General features: G+C 33.9%; 1 protein-coding gene across 12 annotated transcripts in view; it reads right to left on the bottom strand.

Moving 5' to 3' along the window:
- Nucleotides 6–10313, bottom strand: part of LOC107604929 (probable ureide permease A3) — a 16524-nt gene continuing 6216 nt past the window's right edge. The window contains exons 1-9 of one of the 12 annotated variants that reach the window (XR_002349238.1): nucleotides 4185–4341; nucleotides 3491–3756; nucleotides 3100–3348; nucleotides 2815–2953; nucleotides 2463–2637; nucleotides 1756–1775; nucleotides 1399–1521; nucleotides 623–748; nucleotides 279–500 (exon numbers count right to left, since the gene is read on the bottom strand). Coding sequence is in view for 8 of the 12 variants with exons in the window: in XM_021104820.1 (XP_020960479.1) it covers nucleotides 155–513; nucleotides 1399–1521; nucleotides 1756–1775; nucleotides 2463–2637; nucleotides 2815–2953; nucleotides 3100–3336 (1053 nt within the window). In the remaining 4 variants the exon portion in view is untranslated. The other 11 variants (XR_002349239.1, XR_002349240.1, XR_002349241.1 and 8 more) reach the window with 11 other exon arrangements.

A 10313-nucleotide genomic window follows, 5' to 3' on the forward strand; every position in this document is an offset into this window, starting at 1 on the left:
AAATATCTCATGACAAAATTAACCCAAGAAACAAATCTAGGTTCATTAGAAATTTGACAATAGCAATTAAAAGATGTACCTGTAGAAGACGCCATGGAGAATTAGGCCAATGAATGGGATCAAGAAGCTGAACAGAAGAAATGGTTCCCATGAACTAACTGATTCTAAAAGAATCCTCAGTCTCAAAGGGCATCTTGAACCTCATCCCAAAACACCACCTCACTTTCATTGCATCTCTCACAATTGAGGCCTTAACACAAAACTCAGGTGAGCTTCCCCTTGGATAGTACACAACCTCAAATGGCCTTCCATTAACACCACAACTCACAGCTTCAACCACCAATGACACCGACACCTCGCCACCTCCAACTACCACCTTCTTGGCCCTCTGTATCCCAACACACAGATCACCATCCTTAGCTCTCAAGAACACAATGGAATCACCAGCTACAAGCTTCTTCTGGATCACAAAATTGCTCCATCCAGTGGTCAATAGGTGCCTGCAAGGAGTCCTTGTTAAGAATCAAGACAGTTAGAACAAAATTCAAATTCACTTGAACCATGAAAAGCTATATATATATATATATATATATATATATATATATATATATAGTATTAACACCTCTATAGATGTGCCTAAACTTTCAGGAATTTCCATGAACATCTTTGGCAACAATGACACAAGCACTTCATTCATTCTGAAACCATCATCTCCTTTCAAATTTAGAAGCTTTTACAGGAAATACACCTACTTTTAAATGAATGATACTTATTACTTAATGAAATAATTACCATTTTTAAATTCACCAGAATCAGATTCACAAATGATAAGCAACCGATTTGCTTGTCTAGCTAGAACAATATGAAATACTAATATAATATATATAATAATCCATAAAATAAAAAAGGAAGGAGAAAGAGAGAAAGTATAAGGAAGAAGAAAAGAACATATGGCATACATAGTATTCTCCTGTATGTATTGATTAATGAGAGAGCATAGAAAAAGAAAAGTGTTGTCTTTAAATTTGACATGCTTGTAAGTTAGTAAGGATTCCTTTTGTTTCAGGATAGCCAGGCAAATTCATTCCTTTGCTTCTTAACTAAAAATTCATTCCTCTGCTTCATTAAAAAAATTAGTATTGTTAACATAATAAATTATTTTTTGTTCAAATTCAAGCATACTTGTGGAATAGTCACCTTTTGACAATAAAAAGAACAATAAAAAGCAGTTACATGAAATTATCACTAATACTGGGATAGGAATAGGATCTTCTGTGATCTTCAAACTTAAATCAATAGGAATATCAAAATATAATATTGCTCTCTATAAAATAATAATAATAAAAAAAAAGAATCAAATAAGTGAGATTCAAGTGGCCCACTTGTATAAAAACTCACCTTGACCATAGACAACATCTTTATCTAGCCAAGCATAAATTGCAAGAATATCCCATAATTTTGACAAGTTCTCTTGCTTCTCATAAAAGACCAATGTCCTATCAGTGCAAATCACGTCAAGACCTAAATGAGTTTGTGCACGAAAATGGTCAGCCACAATGTGAATCATATTATAGTGATACAATTTTATCTTAAAAGAAATCAAAATAAAGGGCAACTAAGGTAGATATAGCATTTGTATAATAACGCATTTCATGCAGAAAATAATTGCTGGGAATGTTTCACCTTAAAACTTAACTTTGAATGCCTAAAACATAAGTTGAAGATAGCAAATTACACCTTATCTGAGCTTCTTACCTCCCTCTGTGAAAGAGTCCCTAGGAAAAGAAGAAAATTTGCTCATTAGATTCACATTATGCTAATCATTACATGGAAAAAGAAACGCTGAACTGAAACAATAGAACTAGAACTGATGGATGCTAATACTAGCAAAGAAAATATGTTGAAGAGTACAAACAATGAACATGGCATTTGTCAAATAGTAGTCATTTAGAAACCAAAATTCAAACCAACTGGATTTCTTTGACTTCCAAAAGTAGAATGTTAAAATTAACAAAAATAGATGGAAATAAATGATCCTTAGGAACAGTGAACTGCAGACTGGACTTAAAATGGTCTTTAAGAAATGCAATTCATAGAAGAAAAATAATACAGAAAAAGAGTCTCCTCATTTGCCGAGTTACTGCTTCTGCTTGTAACATTAATTGATTTGGTTGACTAGGTTTTTAGTACACTCTAACAATTTCTTTCACAAATTTAGATTATTGTACATAATCACTGCTAAGTTCCCAAAGCATAGGCATTTGGTAATTTTGTTTCCAAAGAGAAGCTAAAATAGAGGCTTTGATAATAATTTCCTTAAGGCAATGGTGCACAAGGATGAAAGAAGTACAAGGTCAAAATCAAGATACAATTATAATCGGTCATTAAAGGAGCAACTATCTAACGTCTATAATCAATAGTCACGTTCACGTATCAAATTAATTGTAACTAACAACACATACACTGATCCAGCGTTATAATCACTTGATAAATTGCTGAGCTTGACTTTATTATCAGCAGTATTCGAAGAATGAACATCAGAACCTAGACAAACTGCAATCAGAAAGCAACCAACTCCAGGAAAAAGAATCTCAGCTCTATTGATTTTTCCATCCAAAAAGTAATTCAAGCTTGTGCCTGTCAGAGTTGGAACAAGATAGTGCAGCAAAATTTCAGTGAGAAAGCAAGCTAACAAAGTAACAATTATTGCAAGTAACATAAGATCGTAGCATAAGCACACTCATCCTGACACAGTATGTTCAACTGCATTATTCTGAATATGTTATAATTTTTGTGTGATCAGTTAATTTATACCTATAACAACAGTTATGCTTGCAGTGATGACTTCAGTAATTGACAGCCCAACAAAAGCAAAAGCATATTGCGAGGCCAGATTCCCAAGGCTTAGGACTACACCACCCCCCATTGCAAACAGAACAGAGGGCCAATTATCCTGCACATAAGCAAATTATTGAACCAATTGTAGGCATATGAACTTTGTTAGTGTGTAACTATCAGGGATCCAAAACATAGAGCTTTTGGAAAATCTGAAACATTCAAGGACGTAGATTTTACAAAGCCATTTTTTAAGAGACTCACCTGAGCAAGTTGAGCTAAAAAATTTGGCTCACTTGGTGTGCTCTTGCCTATCTCACCAACTGTGAATGCAATGAAAAGAGCAGCAAGAAAATTGGTGAGCGAGTAATCAAGATAAGTATGCTGAGGAAGATGCCATCGCCTCTCTAACAAAGTCAAGATAGAAGGCCATGTCCCCAAGAAGAAAAGGGACAAAAGCACGCAAACTATGGCACCCGCCTTGCTCTCCAACAAGTACATTTCCAACTGCAACTGTTTAGAGATTAATTTATAACTAGAATATCAAATTAATATCACAAAGGCACAAAGGCACACGAAAATCAAATTAATATCAATCAACAGCAAAAGCAACCAGCAGGCATATGAACAAACAAACAAGCAAACATCTAATTACCAAGCAATGAAGAAAATCCTGCTCTTGGGGACATTGCCTTCGGATAAGAACTTGAAATCATATATAGCATAGTGGCACTCATTAGGAGGGAGGCAAGCAGCGAAATCTTTGTAGCCTTGAGCTGGCTCACCAAGCTTCTCCACAATGACTTGCTTTTGATTCTCCTCAATCTTGAAAACTATGAACCTGTGAGTCCTTTTTGTCTTGAGCTCCAAAAACCGCAACTTGCAGTCATCATGGACCGCCATTCCGGAAGCTGCATTTGCCTGAGAGATTGAAAGGCACACCAAAGCAAAGCAATTATGATCAAGCAGATACCCACACGAATCATTACTCATGCATACTTTAATCTTTTTGCCACTAGAGTAGCTAATAGTTCCTCAATGAAAAATAAAATCAAGTGATTTCGATCTTCGCCCCTAATTTGATATCCATTTAACAAATTAGAGGGGAAGATTCCGTTGATGAGATCCCAAAGTATGTTATGAATTTTAGGGTTAGCAAGACTGAAATTAGGAACGGAAATCAGTAATCAGATCTGAAAGGGAATGATACAACGATCAGATCGAGGATGTGGAAGAAGCCGATAAGATCAGCAACACAAATGCAAAGTGCCCAAACCGATGATCAAAATATTTACGAATTTCAAAACTAAAAAATAAATAATAAGGAGCTAGCTAGAAAATTGAAGCACTATGAAAAGAGACAAGAAGGTGGCTGCGGCAGTTAGGGTGGCCGGCGGTGACGTTGTGGGTGAAGAAAGGAGAAGAAGAAGTAGCCCGTTGAGTCGTTGACGGAGAAGAAGGGTGAGGAATGCTAGGTTTGATTTGTGTGCTGTGAATGGAACTCGGGTAATGATAGGTTTAACTTATTATTTTCGACGGAAAATTTTAAATTACAGACGGAAAATCCGTCTGTAATAATTTAATAAAATGTAGTTTTTTGTCTGTTTAATTACAGACGAATTTTCTATCTGTAATCATTTTTCACGAAAAAAAATAATTTTACCGACAGAATTATCGATAGATTTTCTTTTCTGTCTGTAATTTATGCTAATTCATTTTTTTGTTTTCCGACAAAAAATTCCTCTGAAATTTCATCTGTATTTCCGTAGGATAAAATCCGTCGGAAATATCCGTCTGTAATAATTAATTTTCTAGTAGTGGCTCAAACTCATTACCATAATTGATGGATTCCATTTTGACTAATCATTAATTCTACAAGTATTTAAATCATACCCAATGTCCATTCAACTAACACCGTAGGGTGTTAGGTGTCCGGAATCAAAGTATAACAAATACATTGTCAATTACTATGATAGTCGCAAGTCAAAGGAAAATTCTAATATTATGTTCATCATAAGAATATCCTATTGACAAATATACGGTAACTATAACCATTAGGAATTCTTAGAGTGAGTCAGTTTAATAGTTATATATATATATATATCTGAATCACTAATGTCCCATTTTTAGTGATTCTACGATTAAGAATAATTTAAATTAAAAGTACTCAAAAAACGTATATCTCATTATTACGATCTCTATCGTAATTATTCATTTCTAATTTTAATTAAGGACACTATCATAAATTATAAAAGTTTATTCTTATAAAAAGAAATAATAATAATAATAATTCACAATAGTATTTTGTTGGACATACACACTTATCTCCAACAATCTCCCACTTGCACTAGAGCCAATGACAGATTGGATCTAGGGCATACATGTATTTCCAACAAAATCTCCCACTTGCACTAGAGCCAATCAGTCATATATTTCAATCCCAATTCCCACATGTGCTTATCAAACTCTTTTGATCCAAGTGCCTTAGTGAATGGGTCTGCTGCATTATCCTTCCCAGCAACCTTTTGAATTTCAACGTCTCCACGTTCAACGATCTCTCTTATCAAATGATACCTTCTCAAGATATGCTTAGATTTTTGATGTGATCTTGGCTCTTTTGCTTGTGCAATGGCTCCATTATTGTCGCACAGTAATGGAAGTGGTTCTTTAATTGAAGGCACCACACAAGCTCGTTTATGAACTTTTAGGGAGACGGTGTTTAATAACTTACTAAAAATATTTTATATTATTATTTTTAATGATAAAATTTAAAAAAAAATTAAATATATAATCTCAATCAAAGTAAAACAATAATATATAAAAGTTACCACTTACAATTTTATATCATGAAAAGGCTATTTGACGTTTTTTTTATTTTCAAAATCATCTATTATTGAATTTGTGTCAAAAATAGCTGCTAATTCTTTTTTTATATAGATGACTAAATTGTCTGCAAAAAATTCATCAGCCATCTTACTTCGGAGTATTGTCTTAATAATTTTCATTGTTGAAAAAGCTCTTTATGTTGTTGCTGTAGGCATTGATAGAGTCAAAACAAGACGTATTAATCTATCAACCATGTGATAAGTTCTTGATTTTCCTATTTTTTGCAACTTGTTGCACAATTTAAAAAGTGTACCAACGCCTTTTAAATGATTTGGTATATCATGCTGATAATGTTGCAACTGGGATTTGAAAATATTTAGCTCATTAAAAGGAAAATCAAAGGGATAAAACTTCTCTGCTAACTTGCTAATTTCTTCAATGTTAAATGATTTGAAATTGTCTTTAGAATCCAAAGCACAACTCAAAGTCAAAAGGTCTATTGTTTGCTCATTAAATCTACTATTCAACTCTTGTATTTGAGAGTCAATTGTTGCCAAAAATACATCTATTCGATAATGATGCTCAACTGTCACACTTGGTTGACGAGATCAACCTCTTCCAAAAAAACATATTGTGCACTCATATTAGGGACTTCAATTTCATGCTTTTCACAAAAATGTTTAACATTTGCAAGAAAATTGCACCATCCATCATCTCTTAATTGTTGAAGAAATAACTTCGATGTAAAAACAATATGCATTGCATTAAGAATATCTTGAGATTGTTGTTGCAGTGCTTGGCAAAGAACATTAGTGATTCCCATAATCTCTTTTATCAAGTGCAAAGTAAAAACAAATTCAAACGACAATAATATTTTACTAACACCATAAGCCTCACCTATTTGTGCATAAGTTGTTCCGTCTTCAATAATATTATTAAGAACAATGTTGGTAGTAGTGAACATTTTTACCAAACTGCAAATAGAATTAAAGTGAGAGTTCCATTGAGTATCCCCAACTCTTTGTAAAATGCTTACTTGATTCACACCTTTTCCTGTTTTTAATACATTTTGAGCAACCAAGTTTACATTTTCAATTGCTTGAGCTTCTTGTAATTGATCATGTCTTTTTGAAGAAGTACTAACAATAGTGACAATAGAGTTTAATTGAGTAAAAAATTCATGAATCTGAAGTACCTCTCTTGAAGCTGCCACCAGTGCTAATTATAACCTATGAGCAAAATAATATACATAATATGCTTGTGGATAATCTTTTAGAAATAAAGCTTGCAAACCACTCCACTCACCCCGCATGTTGCTAGCACCATCATACCCTTGACCCCTAATATTTTCAACTTGGAGATTATAATGAGAAAGGACAGAAATCAATTCTTTCTTTAAAGTTATTGCACAAGTATCAGTGACATGCATAAGATCAAAGAATCTCTCTTTAACAAAACCATCTAGAGTAACAAATCTCAAAATAATGATAATTTTCTCCTTTTAAGATTCATCTCTAGCTTAATCAATAATAATACAAAATTTGGCATCTCCAATCTCTTCTCTAATTGAATTTCTCACCTTAGTAACAAGAATATGTAGAATTTCTTTTTGAACAACATTTGAAGTATACTTAGCATTTTTTGGAGCATTTTTCAAAATATTCTTTTTCACTCTTTCATTGTAAGATCCCAAAAATTTCAACATTTCCAAAAAGTTACCTCTGTTGCTTAAACTTTGGCTTTCATCATGTCTTCTGTAGGAGCAACCTTGAAATGTCAACCATCTAATGCAATCTATAGATGCTCCTAGTCGAATTCGATTATTTTTAATCTCTTTTGATGTTTGCTTATGAAGAAGCTTGTCGATATATTGTGATTGTTTCATCAAATCATCACATGATTTGAGCGCCTTATGATGGAATGAGTTGGGACCTTTGCCAATGTGATTCAAAAGAGCACATTCTTTTCCACTATTTACTTTCTTCCAATTCCTGAAACTATTATCAATAAAAGCATTTGAACCCGTATTGATTGAAGGTTCCTTAGCAAAAAGAAAGCATTGGTGAAAAAGGAAAGAAAAATGAAAGAGTAGAGAAAAGAGAAATTAGGGTTACTGCTATCAAGGTTAAATGGCGGTAGTAACCTTCCATCATAGCTTTACCTTTTTTCGTAGAAAGGAAAGAGCTTTTTTTCACAGAGAAGACGATTATGACTGTGTTCAAGAGTCATCTACTTTAAACATAAAAAATCAAATACAAAAAATCTAATGATCTCTACCTTGACTTGATTTTTTCTCAAATTTTTGACATTCTAAATCACAACTAACAAACCTCCACTTAAATTTATACTTAATATAAAATTAACCATATTGGTTAATACTTAAAATCATTTTCAAAAGAATCGCACCATAACTTTTTTATTGTGTCAAATATTTTCTTAACAAATTTGACTAAAAATATAATTTTGAGCTCTAATATCACTTCTTAAAAAGTAAGCAGAATTTCACGAGTAGAATAACTAAATTGACACAAAAATATTAATGTGGTTTAACTTTGATGGTTTTCAGTGGCTAAGAGAAGGGGGGTTGAATCTTAGCCCCTTTTTCACTTAATAACACTTGCTGGTCTTTGAAACAACTTCTGGAGACTTTTTGCCTTTTTGTCTCGTAACCAGCCACGAGACTTTTTCTTTTGTCTCGTACCCAGCCACGAGACTTTTCTTTTTGTCTGTCAATCAGCACGAGATATTTTTCAGTTTTATCTCCTGGGCAGCAGAAACAAAAATGGAGTAGAAGAGAGAGAGAATTACATCAAGATATATCCTGGTTCAGCTGCTAAGTGCAAGGCAGCCTACATCCAGTCTCCATCAAAACAATGATGGAATTTCACTATAATCATTCTTGATTACAAACACCAATTCTCCCTAAGAACTACCCTTCCTATCCAGGACAAGTCCAGAATCTAAACGCCAATCCTGAACTTGACTTGGTCACAGCCAAGCTTTCAACTGCTAAGTGCTAACCCAACTTGCAAGGGAATTCCCACAGAATCATGAAACACAATAAAGATGTACAAAGGACCTCTAAGGACATCTATGGCTTTTTTATCTTTTAATTTTGCACTCTCTGCCTTTTTCCACTCTATGGATTTTCATTATAAACCTCACTGTTTGCCTTTTTTCCATGAGACTCAAGACATGACAAAATTAAATAGAAAAATTACAAAATAAAAACATTGAAGGAGAAGAACTTCTGTTAGCTTAGGTAGCTATGAGAATTCTGTGCCTTGCACTCTCACTCCTTGAATCAAACCCTGACTGTTCACCCTTACTTATAGGGAGAAGCCTCCAAGGTTGAAACCAAACAAACCAAGCCAATCTTCTTCTTCTTCAACCAGAACCGGTTCGTCCAAAGAGAGAGAAGAGATAACTCATGCAAAACCCAACATGCAATTACCTCTAGTCCTTCCTTGATCACCAATCTTCATCAATCCGAGCCCTTCATCCTTGCCTTGTTTTCCAAGATGAACTCCTGACCCTTGATGCTTCATGATGATGATAGATTCATCTGCTCCAATCTCTGCATCTTCCATCACGTAGCCACTATAGCTACCTCATGTGGTGGTTGAGCAGAATCAGAAACAAGCCATCCCTCCAAGGATCTTCTTTTCTGACCAAAATCTTCTTCAACCATTTTTGGTATGGAGAAGCTAAGATCTCTTCACCAAATCTTACGACAAGTGATGAGAATCTTAGCCACAACATACTTTTAGTTTTCTTTTTCTTACCATCATTGTGATGGTCTTGTAGCTTGCATCTTCATCTCTTTGGTGGCTAGCTTTAGCTTCCATGCTTTCTCTGTTGAAATGACCGAAAGAGAGAGGAGAGAGAACAGAGAAAAACTTGCAATGTAATTAAAGAAGAAAATGAAAATGAGTTAGGTTTACATTACCATGCCTAGCCTCTGCTTCCTTTCTTCAGATTACTTGCTTCTACCATCTTCTTCTCTGACAGTGAGGTGACTGAAGGTAAGAAGAGAAATGAGAAAGAAGAAAGAAATGGCTTCCAAATGAAATAAAAAAAGGAATTAAAATCAATTATATTCAATTAAAAACCTACTTCCCTTTTCTTTTCTGCCTTGTAACGTGTAGCTCACATTTAATTACCATCAAATCACATTTACATTTTCTCTCTCATGTTACCAAGGCAATTAAGACTATTTCATAAAAATTTGAATTCCAACTAAAGAGAGAAAGAGGTGACCGAACAAAGCATGCAGATTTGCTTTCTCTTCATCAAATTTTTGGACCAAGCTTTAATGGTCTTAGGGCAACAATTGTTTTGGGCTTGTTCAACATAATTCTGGCCCAATTAATAAATTATTTCTTCAGCCATAACAACTTAAACATTTTTGTACTAGGCTGAAATTCTTCAACATATTGGGCTTGCTAATATTCGGCCCAATAGCAAAATCTGCACTGCAAAATTATTTAATTAACACATATGAACCAAAATCAAATTAATAATTTTACAATTAATCATATTAATAATGTTTAGTCATCACTAATTTAATTTAGAGTTTTCCAAACTCATCAAACTTAATGCCTACATTCACAACTAATAACGGATCCAGAATCCGACACTGAAAAGACAAA

Source organism: Arachis ipaensis, chromosome B06, assembly GCF_000816755.2.
Source record: "Arachis ipaensis cultivar K30076 chromosome B06, Araip1.1, whole genome shotgun sequence".
Taxonomy (NCBI): domain Eukaryota; kingdom Viridiplantae; phylum Streptophyta; class Magnoliopsida; order Fabales; family Fabaceae; genus Arachis; species Arachis ipaensis.